The sequence below is a fragment of the Coregonus lavaretus genome, assembly GCF_964263955.1.
Source record: "Coregonus lavaretus genome assembly, contig: HAP1_SCAFFOLD_274, whole genome shotgun sequence".
Classification (NCBI taxonomy): Eukaryota; Metazoa; Chordata; class Actinopteri; order Salmoniformes; family Salmonidae; genus Coregonus; species Coregonus lavaretus.
This window is the reverse complement of record NW_028167064.1, coordinates 559,019-574,865: the sequence shown is the minus strand read 5'-3', so window position 1 is coordinate 574,865 and position 15,847 is coordinate 559,019. Positions and strand designations below refer to the sequence as shown.

The 15,847-nt window shown below is 45.5% G+C and overlaps 1 protein-coding gene across 1 annotated transcript in view; it reads right to left on the bottom strand.

The window, feature by feature from the left end:
* Positions 1-15,847, bottom strand: part of LOC311113927 (uncharacterized protein) — an 89,046-nt gene that overhangs the window by 30,259 nt on the left and 42,940 nt on the right. The window contains exons 3-4 of the mRNA XM_084189202.1: positions 10,842-10,925; positions 8,283-8,351 (exon numbers count right to left, since the gene is read on the bottom strand). Coding sequence (XP_084045328.1) covers positions 8,283-8,351; positions 10,842-10,925 — 153 coding nt within the window. The remainder of the gene's footprint in view (positions 1-8,282; positions 8,352-10,841; positions 10,926-15,847) is intronic.

Below are 15,847 nucleotides of genomic sequence, written 5' to 3'. Positions count from 1 at the left end.
TACACGTGTTTAGCAGATGTTATTGTGGGTGTAGCGAAATGCTTGTGCTTCTAGCTCCAACAGTGCAGTAATATCTAACAAGTAGTATCTAACAATTTCACAACATATACCCAATACACACAAATCTAAGTAAGGAATGGAATTAAGAATATATACATATATGGACAAGCAATGACAGAGTGGCATGGACTAAGATACAGTAGAGTATTATAGAATACAGTATATACATATGAGATGAATAATGCAAGATATGTAAACATTATTAAAGTGACTAGTGTTCCATTTCTTAAAGTGGCCAGTAATTTCAATAGGCAATGTGCTAGTGATGGCTATTTAACAGTCTGATGGCCTTGAGATAGAAGCTGTTTTTCATTCTCTCGGTCCCAGCGTTGATGCACCTGTACTGATCTCGCCTTCTGGATGATAGCGGGGTGAACAGGCAGTGGCTCGGGTGGTTGATGTCCTTGATGATCTTTTTGGCCTTCCTGTGACATCGGGTGCTGTAGGTGTCTTGGAGGGTGGGTAGTTTGCCCCTGGCAATGCGTTTGGCAGACCGCACCACCCTCTGGAGAACCCTGCGGTTGCGGGCGGTGCAGTTGCCGTACGAGGCGGCGATACAGCCCGACAGGATGCTCTCAATTGTGATTCTGTAAAAGTTTGTGAGGGTTTTAGGTGCCAAGCCAAATTCCTTCAGCCTCCTGAGGTTGAAGAGGCTCTCTCGCGCCTTCTTCACCACACTGTCTGCGTGGGTGGACTATTTCAGTTTGTCAGTGATGTGTACGCCAAGGAACTTGAAGCTTTCCACCTTCTCCACTGCGGTCCCGTCGATGTGGATAGGGGGGTGCACCCTCTGCTGTTTCCTGAAGTCCACGATCATCTCCTTTGTTTTGTTGACGTTGAGTGAGAGGTTATTTTCCTGAAACCACACTCCCAGAGCCCTCACCTCCTCCCTGTAGGCTGTCTCGTCATTGTTGGTAATCAAGCCTACTACTGTTGTGTCGTCTGCAAACTTGATGATTGGGTTGGATGCGTGCTTGGCCACGCAGTCATGGTTGAACAGGGAGTACAGGAGGGGGCTGAGCACGCACCCTTCTGGGGCCCCAGTGTTTAGGATCAGCGAAGTGGAGGTGTTGTTTCCTACATTCACCACCTGGGGGCGGCCCGTCAGGAAGTCCAGGATCCAGTTGCACAGGGCGGGGTTCAGACCCAGGGCCCCGAGCTTAATGATGAGCTTGGAGGGTACTATGGTGTTGAATGCTGAGCTGTAGTCAATGAACAGCATTCTTACGTAGGTGTTCCTCTTGTCCAGATGGGATAGGGCAGTGTGCAGTGTGATGGCGATTGCATCGTCTGGGGATCTATTGGGGCGGTATGCAAATTGTAGTGGGTCTAGGGTGACAGGTAAGGTAGAGGTGATATGATCCTTGACTACTCTCTCAAAGCACTTCATGATGACAGAGGTGAGTGCTATGGGGCGATAGTCATTTAGTTCAGTTACCTTTGCTTTCTTGGGTACAGGAACAATGGTGGCCATCTTGAAGCATGTGGGGACAGCAGACTGGGACAGGGAGAGATTGAATATGTCCATGAACACACCAGCCAGCTGGTCTGCGCATGCTCTGAGGACGCGGCTAGGGATGCCGTCTGGGCCGGCAGCCTTGCGGGGGTTAACATGCTTAAATGTCTTAATCACGTCGGCCACAGAGAAGGAGAGCCCACAGTCCTTCGACCAATCCTGACTCGTCCAAATAATCAATGACGAAAACCCAAAACCAACTGCTAATCACATAATTCTACTTGAGCCTTGAAGTTTACATGCAGTATCTGTCCACACAAGATTAGCCTGAGTGACACTAGGGGTCAACCAGGGTCAGGCCAGGGGTTAAAGGTTACAGCAGTGGTTACCGGGTCTCAGGTGTTGTGATCCACCTAGCTAATGTTTCTAAGTCTGAGCTGAGTGTAAGCCACCATACCACCGTTTGTATTTATTTATTAAGGATCCCCATTAGTTCCTGCAAAGGCAGCAGCTACTCTTCCTGGGGTTTATTATGGATCCCCATTAGTTCCTGCCAAGGCAGCAGCTACTCTTCCTGGGGTTTATTATGGATCCCCATTAGTTCCTGCCAAGGCAGAAGCTACTCTTCCTGGGGTTTATTATGGATCCCCATTAGTTCCTGCCAAGGCAGCAGCTACTCTTCCTGGGGTTTATTATGGATCCCCATTAGTTCCTGCAAAGGCAGCAGCTACTCTTCCTGGGGTTTATTATGGATCCCCATTAGTTCCTGCCAAGGCAGCAGCTACTCTTCCTGGGGTTTATTATGGATCCCCATTAGTTCCTGCCAAGGCAGCAGCTACTCTTCCTGGGGTTTATTATGGATCCCCATTAGTTCCTGCCAAGGCAGCAGCTACTCTTCCTGGGGTTTATTATGGATCCCCATTAGTTCCTGCCAAGGCAGCAGCTACTCTTCCTGGGGTTTATTATGGATCCCCATTAGTTCCTGCCAAGGCAGCAGCTACTCTTCCTGGGGTTTATTATGGATCCCCATTAGTTCCTGCCGAGGCAGCAGCTACTCTTCCTGGGGTTTATTATGGATCCCCATTAGTTCCTGCCAAGGCAGCAGCTACTCTTCCTGGGGTTTATTATGGATCCCCATTAGTTCCTGCCAAGGCAGCAGCTACTCTTCCTGGGGTTTATTATGGATCCCCATTAGTTCCTGCCAAGGCAGCAGCTACTCTTCCTGGGGTCCAGCAACATTAAGACAATTATATTAAAATAAAAAATATTACATGATATTTCATAACATTTTACCCAATACATTTAGTGTGTTCCCTCAGGCCACTACTCCACTATCACATATTTACAATACAACATCCATGTGTACGTGTGTGTAGAGTGAGTGTCTATATGTATGTGTGTATGTACCTGTGTGTGTGTCTCTTCACAGTCCCCGCTGTTCCATAAGGTGTATTTTTATGTTTTTTAAAAATCTGATTCTACTGCTTATATCAGTTACCTGATGTGGAATAGAGTTCCATGTAGTCATGGCTCTATGTAGTACTGTGCTCCTCCCATAGTCTGTTCTGGACTTGGGGACTGTGAAGAGACCTCTGGTGGCATGTCTTGTGGGGTATGCATGGGTGTCTGAGCTGTGTGCCAGTAGTTTAAACAGACAGCTCGATACATACAGCTTGTCAATACTTCTTACAAAAACAAGTAGTGATGAAGTCAATCTCTCCTCCACTTTGAACCAAGAGAGATTTACATGCATATTATTAATGTTAGCTCTCCGTGTACATTTAAGGGCCAGCCGTGCTGCCCTGTTCTGAACCAATTGCAATTTTCTTAAATCCCTCTTTGTGGCACCTGACCACACGACTGAACAGTAGTCCAGGTGCGACAAAACTAGGGCCTGTAGGACCTGCCTTGTTGATAGTGTTGTTAAGAATGCAGAGCAGCGCTTTATTATGGACAGACTTCTCCCCGTCTTAGCTACTGTTGTATCAACATGTTTTGACCATGACAGTTTACAATCCAGGGTTACTCCAAGCAGTTTAGTCACCTCAACTTGCACATTATTCATTACGAGATGTAGTTGAGGTTTAGGGTTTAGTGAATGGTTTGTCCCAAATACAATGCTTTTAGTTTTTGAAATATTTCGGATGAACTTATTCCTTGCCACCCATTCTGAAACTAACTGCAACTCTTTGTTAACTGTTGCAGTGATTTCACTCGCTGTAATAGCTGACATGTATAGAGTTGAGTCATCCGCATACATAAACACACTGGCTTTACTCAAAGCCAGTGGCATGTCGTTAGTAAAGATTGAAAAAAGTAAGGGGCCTAGACAGCTGCCCTGGGGAATTCCTGATTCTACCTGGATTATGTTGGAGAGGCTTCCATTAAAGAACACCCTCTGTGTTCTGTTAGACAGGTAACTCTGTATCCACAGTATAGCAGGGGGTGTAAAGCCATAACACATACGTTTTTCCATCAGCAGATTATAATCGATTTCTAGTAGGCTTAAATTGAAGATATGACAAATAGGAGTGGCAATATCGTCCACTATTATCCTCAGTAATTTTCCAGCCCTGTCTAAACCACTAGTTAGTCACATCCCTGTCTAAACCACTAGTTAGTCACAGCCCTGTCTAAACCACTAGTTAGTCACATCCCTGTCTAAACCACTAGTTAGTCACAGCCCTGTCTAAACCACTAGTTAGCCACAGCCCTGTCTAAACCACTAGCTAGTCACAGCCCTGTCTAAACCAGTAGCTAGTCACAGCCCTATCTAAACCACTAGTTAGTCACAGCCCTGTCTAAACCACTAGTTAGTCACAGCCCTGTCTAAACCACTAGTTAGTCACAGCCCTGTCTAAACCACTAGCTAGTCACAGCCCTGTCTAAACCACTAGTTAGTCACAGCCCTGTCTAAACCACTAGCTAGTCACATCCCTGTCTAAACCACTAGTTAGTCACAGCCCTGTCTAAACCACTAGTTAGCCACAGCCCTGTCTAAACCACTAGCTAGTCACAGCCCTGTCTAAACCAGTAGCTAGTCACAGCCCTATCTAAACCACTAGTTAGTCACAGCCCTGTCTAAACCACTAGTTAGTCACAGCCCTGTCTAAACCACTAGTTAGTCACAGCCCTGTCTAAACCACTAGCTAGTTACAGCCCTGTCTAAACCACTAGCTAGTCACAGCCCTGTCTAAACCACTAGTTAGTCACATCCCTGTCTAAACCACTAGTTAGTCGCAGCCCTGTCTAAACCACTAGTTAGTCACAGCCCTGTCTAAACCACTATAACAGTGTGTATAGTTAGTCACAGCCCTGTCTAAACCACTAGCTAGTCACGGCCCTGTCTAAACCACTAGTTAGTCACAGCCCTGTCTAAACCACTAGTTAGTCACAGCCCTGTCTAAACCACTAGTTAGTCACAGCCCTGTCTAAACCACTAGTTAGTCACAGCCCTGTCTAAACCACTAGTTAGTCACAGCCCTATCTAAACCACTAGTTAGTCACAGCCCTGTCTAAACCACTAGTTAGTCACAGCCCTGTCTAAACCACTAGTTAGTCACAGCCCTGTCTAAACCACTAGTTAGCCACAGCCCTGTCTAAACCACTAGTTAGTCACGGCCCTGTCTAAACCACTAGTTAGTCAAAGCCCTGTCTAAACCACTAGCTAGTCACAGCCCTGTCTAAACTACTAGTTAGTCACGGCCCTGTCTAAACCACTAGCTAGTCACAGCCCTGTCTAAACCACTAGTTAGTCAAAGCCCTGTCTAAACCACTAGCTAGTCACATCCCTGTCTAAACCACTAGTTAGTCACAGCCCTGTCTAAACCACTAGCTAGTCACAGCCCTTTCTAAACCACTAGTTAGTCAAAGCCCTGTCTAAACCACTAGCTAGTCACATCCCTGTCTAAACCACTAGTTAGTCACAGCCCTGTCTAAACCACTAGTTAGTCACAGCCCTGTCTAAACCACTAGTTAGTCACAGCCCTATCTAAACCACTAGTTAGTCACAGCCCTGTCTAAACCACTAGTTAGTCAAAGCCCTGTCTAAACCACTAGCTAGTCACAGCCCTGTCTAAACCACTAGTTAGTCAAAGCCCTGTCTAAACCACTAGCTAGTCACATCCCTGTCTAAACCACTAGTTAGTCACAGCCCTGTCTAAACCACTAGTTAGTCACAGCCCTGTCTAAACCACTAGTTAGTCACAGCCCTATCTAAACCACTAGTTAGTCACAGCCCTGTCTAAACCACTAGTTAGTCACAGCCCTGTCTAAACCACTAGTTAGTCACAGCCCTGTCTAAACCACTAGTTAGCCACAGCCCTGTCTAAACCACTAGTTAGTCACGGCCCTGTCTAAACCACTAGTTAGTCAAAGCCCTGTCTAAACCACTAGCTAGTCACAGCCCTGTCTAAACTACTAGTTAGTCACGGCCCTGTCTAAACCACTAGCTAGTCACAGCCCTGTCTAAACCACTAGTTAGTCACAGCCCTGTCTAAACCACTAGTTAGTCACATCCCTGTCTAAACCACTAGCTAGTCACAGCCCTGTCTAAACCACTAGTTAGTCACAGCCCTGTCTAAACCACTAGCTAGTCACAGCCCTTTCTAAACCACTATAACAGTGTGTATAGTTAGTCACAGCCCTGTCTAAACCACTAGTTAGTCACAGCCCTGTCTAAACCACTAGCTAGTCACAGCCCTGTCTAAACCACTAGCTAGTCACAGCCCTGTCTAAACCACTAGTTAGTCACAGCCCTGTCTAAACCACTAGTTAGTCACAGCCCTGTCTAAACCACTAGTTAGTCACAGCCCTGTCTAAACCACTAGTTAGTCACAGCCCTGTCTAAACCACTAGTTAGTCACAGCCCTGTCTAAACCACTAGCTAGTCACAGCCCTGTCTAAACCACTAGTTAGTCACAGCCCTGTCTAAACCACTAGCTAGTCACAGCCCTTTCTAAACCACTATAACAGTGTGTATAGTTAGTCACAGCCCTGTCTAAACCACTAGTTAGTCACAGCCCTGTCTAAACCACTAGTTAGTCACAGCCCTGTCTAAACCACTAGTTAGTCACAGCCCTGTCTAAACCACTAGTTAGTCACAGCCCTGTCTAAACCACTAGTTAGTCACAGCCCTGTCTAAACCACTAGCTAGTCACAGCCCTGTCTAAACCACTAGCTAGTCACAGCCCTGTCTAAACCACTAGTTAGTCACAGCCCTGTCTAAACCACTAGTTAGTCACAGCCCTGTCTAAACCACTAGTTAGTCACGGCCCTGTCTAAACCACTAGCTAGTCACAGCCCTGTCTAAACCACTAGCTAGTCACAGCCCTGTCTAAACCACTAGTTAGTCACGGCCCTGTCTAAACCACTAGTTAGTCACGGCCCTGTCTAAACCACTAGTTAGTCACAGCCCTGTCTAAACCACTAGTTAGTCACGGCCCTGTCTAAACCACTAGTTAGTCACGGCCCTGTCTAAACCACTAGTTAGTCACAGCCCTGTCTAAACCACTAGTTAGTCACAGCCCTGTCTAAACCACTAGTTAGTCACAGCCCTGTCTAAACCACTAGTTAGTCACAGCCCTGTCTAAACCACTATAACAGTGTGTATAGCTAGTCACAGCCCTGTCTAAACCACTAGTTAGTCACAGCCCTGTCTAAACCACTAGTTAGTCACGGCCCTGTCTAAACCACTAGTTAGTCACGGCCCTGTCTAAACCACTAGCTAGTCACGGCCCTGTCTAAACCACTAGTTAGTCACGGCCCTGTCTAAACCACTAGCTAGTCACGGCCCTGTCTAAACCACTAGTTAGTCACGGCCCTGTCTAAACCACTAGTTAGTCACAGCCCTGTCTAAACCACTAGTTAGTCACGGCCCTGTCTAAACCACTAGTTAGTCACAGCCCTGTCTAAACCACTAGTTAGTCACAGCCCTGTCTAAACCACTAGTTAGTCACGGCCCTGTCTAAACCACTAGTTAGTCACGGCCCTGTCTAAACCACTAGTTAGTCACGGCCCTGTCTAAACCACTAGTTAGTCACAGCCCTGTCTAAACCACTAGTTAGTCACGGCCCTGTCTAAACCACTAGTTAGTCACGGCCCTGTCTAAACCACTAGTTAGTCACGGCCCTGTCTAAACCACTAGTTAGCCACAGCCCTGTCTAAACCACTAGTTAGTCACAGCCCTGTCACATTGTACAGCATCCCTCCCTCTCTCTCTGACCCACCTGTAGAGAACGACCTCTCCCTCTCCCTGACCCACGACCTCTCCCTGACCCACGACCTCTCTCTGACCCACGACCTCTCCCTGACCCACGACCTCTCTCTGACCCACGACCTCTCCCTCTCCCTGACCCACGACCTCTCTCTGACCCACGACCTCTCCCTCTCCCTGACCCACGACCTCTCCCTGACCCACGACCTCTCCCTGACCCACGACCTCTCCCTGACCCACGACCTCTCCCTGACCCACGACCTCTCCCTGACCCACGACCTCTCCCTGACCCACGACCTCTCCCTGACCCACGACCTCTCTCTGACCCACGACCTCTCCCTCTCCCTGACCCACGACCTCTCCCTGACCCACGACCTCTCCCTCTCCCTGACCCACGACCTCTCCCTCTCCCTGACCCACGACCTCTCCCTGACCCACGACCTCTCCCTGACCCACGACCTCTCCCTGACCCACGACCTCTCCCTGACCCACGACCTCTCCCTGACCCACGACCTCTCTCTGACCCACGACCTCTCCCTCTCACTCACTCACCTGTACTATAACCTCTTCTTTAGACTGTTCCAGAACGCCCAGCCTCAGGATCTCTGACTTAGGGATGACCTGAGAACAGACACACATTGACTGATGATCTGAGGGACGACATACACAAGGGATTCTAATCATCGACAGACCAGTTATCATATTCAGCTAGGTCAGCTCGTCCGCACATATACACTATATATATATATACAAAAACACTATAACACTATATATATATACAAATACACTATATATATATATATACACAAATACACTATAACACTATATATATATATACAAAAACACTATAACACTATATATATATACAAATACACTATATACACTATATATATATATATATATATACAAATACACTATAACACTATATATATATATATACAAATACACTATATACACTATATATATATATACAAATACACTATATACACTATATATATATATATATATATATATATATATATATATATATATATATACAAATACACTATATACACTATATATATATAAATACACTATATACACTATATATATATACACAAATACACTATATACACTATATATATATATATATATATATATATATATATATATATATATATATATATATATATATATATATATATATATATATACACAAATACACTATATACACTATATATATATACACAAATACACTATATACACTATATATATATATATATATATATATATATATACAAATACACTATATACACTATATATATATATATATATACACAAATACACTATATATATATATACAAATACACTATATACACTATATATATATATATATATACAAAAGTATGTGGACACCCCTTCAAATTAGTGGATTCAGCTATTTCAGCCACACACGTTGCTGACAGGTGTATAATAATAATAAATAATAATAATATGCCATTTAGCAGACGCTTTTATCCAAAGCGACTTACAGTCATGCGTGCATACATTTTTGTGTATGGGTGGTCCCGGGGATCGAACCCACTACCTTGGCGTTACAAGCGCCGTGCTCTACCAGCTGAGCTACAGAGGACCACATGTATAAAACTGAGCACACATGCATTCTCCATAGACAAACATTGGCAGTAGAATGGCCCGTACTGAAGAGCTCAGTGACTTTCAACGTGGCACCGTCATAGGATGCCACCTTTCCAACAACTCATTTCATAAAATGTCTGCCCTGCTAGAGCTGCCCCGGTCAACTGTAAGTGCTGTTATTGTGAAGTGGAAACGTCTAGGAGCAACAACGGCTCAGCCGCGAAGTGGTAGGCCACACAAGCTCACAGAACGGGACCGCCGAGTGCTGAAGTGCGTAAAAATCGTCAGTCCTCGGTTGCAACACTCACTATCGAGTTCCAAACTGCCTCTGGAAGCAACGTCAGCACAATAACTATTAGTCGGGAGCTTCATGAAATGGGTTTCCATGGCCGAGCAGCCGCACACAAGCCTCAGATCACCATGCGCAATGCCAAGCGTCGGGTGGAGTGGTGTAAAGCTCACCACCATTGGACTCTGGAGCAGTGGAAACACGTTCTCTGGAGTGATGAATCACGCTTCATCATCTGGCAGTCCAACAGACGAATCTGGGTTTGGCGGATGCCAGGAAAACCCTACCTGCCCCAATGCATAGTGCCAACTGTAAAGTTTGGTGGAGGAGGAATAATGGTCTGGGGCTGTTTTTCATGGTTCGGGCTAGGCCCCTTAGTTCCAGTGAAGGGAAATCTTAACGCTAAAGCATACAATGACATTCTAGACTACTCTGTTCTTCCAACTTTGTGGCAACAGTTTGGGGAAGACCCTTTCCTGTTTCAGCATGACATATACATTTACATTTTAGTCATTTAGCAGACGCTCTTATCCAGTTAAGTGAGTGCATACATTATTTTTTTATTTTTCATACTGGCCCCCCGTGGGAATCGAACCCACAACCTTGGCGTTGCAAACGCCATGCTCTACCAACTGAGCTACATCCCTGCCGGCCATTCCCTCCCCTACCCTGGACGACCCTGGGCCAGTTGTGCGCCGCCCCATGGGTCTCCCGGTCGCGGCCGGCTACGACAGAGCCTGGATTCGAACCAGGATCTCTAGTGGCACAGCTAGCACTGCGATGCAGTGCCTTAGACCACTATGCCACCAATGCCCCTGTGCACAAAGCGAGGTCCATACAGAAATGGTTTGTCGAGATCGGTGTGGAAGAACTTGACTGGCCTGCACAGAGCCCTGACCTCAACCCCATCGAACACATTTGGGATGAATTGGAACGCCGACTGCGAGCCAGGCCTAATCGCCCAACATCAGTGCCCGACCTCACTAATGCTCTTGTGGCTGAATGGAAGCAAGTCCCTGCAGCAATGTTCCAACATCTAGTGGAAAGCCTTCCCAGAAGAGTGGAGGCTGTTATAGCAGCAAAGGGGGGGACCAACTCCATATTAATGCCCATGATTCTGGAATGAGATGTTTGACGAGCAGGTGTCCACATCCTGTTGTTAATGTAGTGTATGTTACATGTGTAAAGTGCTATTGGAGGGTTACCTTGACAGCGTAGGTTTTCTGCTTGGCCTTGTCCTTCACCTTCAGAATGGGACCAAATGATCCTTTAGCAATATAACCCAACACCTGGGACAGGAGAGAGGAGGTGGACAGAGTATAGTCTCAAAAACCCAACAGTAACTAGGTTCTGGTTTCAATAGAGAGAAATAGTAGCTCTTTTTGTAGGCACTAACAGATGCTAACTCCGCTAACAGAGGCTAACAGAGGCTAACTCCGCTAACAGAGGCTAACTCCGCTCATGGCTCGTTGGGCGATGTGCCCTTAAGCAAGGCACTTAACCCTAATTGCTCATGTAAATCGCTCTGGATAAGAGCGTCTGCTAAATGACAAAAAAAAAAAAAAAAAAAAAAACAAGGCGATGAGACAATGAATGTTTTTTTTTTTTTTGAGTTTCTGGTTAAAGGCCGAAAATAAGGTCAGTGGTAAACACAGGCTTATGAGATCTTATACGTTTTGTTCTAATGAGATCATCTTTGTCAGCTAACATCACTTTTGGTGAATTTTGAAGCAATTATGTAATCAAAACAAGTAAAAAGTTAATCGATGTGCTAACATGTAAACAACCAACCTACACCTCAGTTCGCATGCCTGTGACGCCACCAACGCCACGCACAGCTAGCGAGTGAAGCTGTCTCTTAATCAATTAAAGCTTGGCCTTAGTTTACAATCCAAACGAGTACCTTCCCGCTGAAGAGATATGGTTTATTTATAATTCATTAAGGTCATATTAAAGGAACGAGTCACCTATTTTGAATGTTATATAGTTTTTGTGCAACTCTGAGCGATGTTCTATCCATTCTCTGTATCATGTGCTATTGCTGTTCAAACAGGCAGAAATGCAGCCAGTATGATGTACCATTGCGATAAAGCCGCTCTCACTACACTGGAAGTTAATAGGAATACGACTTTTAGATCGCAACACTGGCCGGAGGCTGTCTTCTCTCGAATGAGCCATTGATCATATTTTTTGCAATATTCCCACCTCGAGAAATGTGTAATTTAACAGAGGGTCCACCACATTTATATTATATTTATATTAGTCTGCCTCTTCAGTCCAGGGTGCATTGCATTGTGCTGCCCAGTGGCTCCACCATACCTCAGCGGGCTCCACCCTTGCCCCAGGACGGGCTCCACCCTTGCCCCAGGACGGGCTCCACCCTTGCCCCAGGACGGGCTCCACCCTTGCCCCAGGACGGGCTCCACCCTTGCCCCAGGACGGGCTATGCAGAGGCAGCTGTCTGCTGCCGACCTGGCAACATCACGTGGTAACGCATTCCACCAAGCGCGAGACGTCCGTTTACATTGATATGAATAACAAGTAACAGAATGGATCTCCTCAGTACCTGTTAGGGTCCCCTAACATATTGATCCTACGGTATAGGGTCCCCTAACATATTGATCCTACGGTATAGGGTCCTCTAACATATTGATCCTACGGTATAGGGTCCCCTAACATATTGATCCTACGGTATAGGGTCCCCTAACATATTGATCCTACGGTATAGGGTCCCCTAACATATTGATTCTACGGTATAGGGTCCCCTAACATATTGATCCTACGGTATAGGGTCCCCTAACATATTGATCCTACGGTATAGGGTCCCCTAACATATTGATCCTACGGTATAGGGTCCTCTAACATATTGATCCTACGGTATAGGGTCCTCTAACATATTGATCCTACGGTATAGGGTCCCCTAACATATTGATCCTACGGTATAGGGTCCCCTAACATATTGATCCTACGGTATAGGGTCCCCTAACCTATTGATCCTACGGTATAGGGTCCCCTAACATATTGATCCTACGGTATAGGGTCCCCTAACATATTGATCCTACGGTATAGGGTCCTCTAACATATTGATCCTACGGTATAGGGTCCCCTAACATATTGATCCTACGGTATAGGGTCCCCTAACATATTGATTCTACGGTATAGGGTCCTCTAACATATTGATCCTACGGTATAGGGTCCCCTAACATATTGATCCTACGGTATAGGGTCCTCTAACATATTGATCCTCCGGTATAGGGTCCTCTAACATATTGATCCTACGGTATAGGGTCCCCTAACATATTGATCCTACGGTATAGGGTCCTCTAACATATTGATCCTCCGGTATAGGGTCCTCTAACATATTGATCCTCCGGTATAGGGTCCTCTAACATATTGATCCTACGGTATAGGGTCCCCTAACATATTGATCCTACGGTATAGGGTCCCCTAACATATTGATCCTACGGTATAGGGTCCCCTAACATATTGATCCTACGGTATAGGGTCCCCTAACATATTGATCCTACGGTATATGGTCCTCTAACATATTGATCCTACGGTATAGGGTCCCCTAACATATTGATCCTACGGTATAGGGTCCTCTAACATATTGATCCTCCGGTATAGGGTCCTCTAACATATTGATCCTACGGTATAGGGTCCCCTAACATATTGATCCTACGGTATAGGGTCCCCTAACATATTGATCCTACGGTATAGGGTCCCCTAACATATTGATCCTACGGTATAGGGTCCCCTAACATATTGATCCTACGGTATAGGGTCCCCTAACATATTGATCCTACGGTATAGGGTCCTCTAACATATTGATCCTCCGGTATAGGGTCCTCTAACATATTGATCCTACGGTATAGGGTCCCCTAACATATTGATCCTACGGTATAGGGTCCTCTAACATATTGATCCTACGGTATAGGGTCCTCTAACATATTGATCCTACGGTATAGGGTCCCCTAACATATTGATCCTACGGTATAGGGTCCCCTAACATATTGATCCTACGGTATAGGGTCCCCTAACATATTGATCCTACGGTATAGGGTCCCCTAACATATTGATCCTACGGTATAGGGTCCTCTAACATATTGATCCTCCGGTATAGGGTCCTCTAACATATTGATCCTACGGTATAGGGTCCCCTAACATATTGATCCTACGGTATAGGGTCCTCTAATATATTGATCCTACGGTATAGGGTCCTCTAACATATTGATCCTACGGTATAGGGTCCCCTAACATATTGATCCTACGGTATAGGGTCCCCTAACATATTGATCCTACGGTATAGGGTCCCCTAACATATTGATCCTACGGTATAGGGTCCCCTAACATATTGATCCTACGGTATAGGGTCCCCTAACATATTGATCCTACGGTATAGGGTCCTCTAACATATTGATCCTACGGTATAGGGTCCCCTAACATATTGATCCTACGGTATAGGGTCCTCTAACATATTGATCCTACGGTATAGGGTCCCCTAACATATTGATCCTACGGTATAGGGTCCCCTAACATATTGATCCTACGGTATAGGGTCCTCTAACATATTGATCCTACGGTATAGGGTCCCCTAACATATTGATCCTACGGTATAGGGTCCCCTAACATATTGATCCTACGGTATAGGGTCCCCTAACATATTGATCCTTCGGTATAGGGTCCCCTAACATATTGATCCTACGGTATAGGGTCCTCTAACATATTGATCCTACGGTATAGGGTCCCCTAACATATTGATCCTACGGTATAGGGTCCCCTAACATATTGATCCTACGGTATAGGGTCCTCTAACATATTGATCCTACGGTATAGGGTCCCCTAACATATTGATCCTACGGTATAGGGTCCTCTAACATATTGATCCTACGGTATAGGGTCCTCTAACATATTGATCCTACGGTATAGGGTCCTCTAACATATTGATCCTACGGTATAGGGTCCTCTAACATATTGATCCTACGGTATAGGGTCCTCTAACATATTGATCCTACGGTATAGGGTCCCCTAACATATTGATCCTACGGTATAGCGTCCTCTAACATATTGATCCTACGGTATAGGGTCCCCTAACATATTGATCCTACGGTATAGGGTCCCCTAACATATTGATCCTACGGTATAGGGTCCTCTAACATATTGATCCTACGGTATAGGGTCCCCTAACATATTGATCCTACGGTATAGGGTCCCCTAACATATTGATCCTACGGTATAGGGTCCCCTAACATATTGATTCTACGGTATAGGGTCCCCTAACATATTGATCCTACGGTATAGGGTCCCCTAACATATTGATCCTACGGTATAGGGTCCCCTAACATATTGATCCTACGGTATAGGGTCCCCTAACATATTGATTCTACGGTATAGGGTCCCCTAACATATTGATCCTACGGTATAGGGTCCCCTAACATATTGATCCTACGGTATAGGGTCCCCTAACATATTGATCCTACGGTATAGGGTCCTCTAACATATTGATCCTACGGTATAGGGTCCTCTAACATATTGATCCTACGGTATAGGGTCCCCTAACATATTGATCCTACGGTATAGGGTCCCCTAACATATTGATCCTACGGTATAGGGTCCCCTAACATATTGATCCTACGGTATAAGGTCCCCTAACATATTGATCCTACGGTATAGGGTCCCCTAACATATTGATCCTACGGTATAGGGTCCTCTAACATATTGATCCTACGGTATAGGGTCCCCTAACATATTGATCCTACGGTATAGGGTCCCCTAACATATTGATTCTACGGTATAGGGTCCTCTAACATATTGATCCTACGGTATAGGGTCCCCTAACATATTGATCCTACGGTATAGGGTCCTCTAACATATTGATCCTCCGGTATAGGGTCCTCTAACATATTGATCCTACGGTATAGGGTCCCCTAACATATTGATCCTACGGTATAGGGTCCTCTAACATATTGATCCTCCGGTATAGGGTCCTCTAACATATTGATCCTCCGGTATAGGGTCCTCTAACATATTGATCCTACGGTATAGGGTCCCCTAACATATTGATCCTACGGTATAGGGTCCCCTAACATATTGATCCTACGGTATAGGGTCCCCTAACATATTGATCCTACGGTATAGGGTCCCCTAACATATTGATCCTACGGTATAGGGTCCTCTAACATATTGATCCTACGGTATAGGGTCCCCTAAC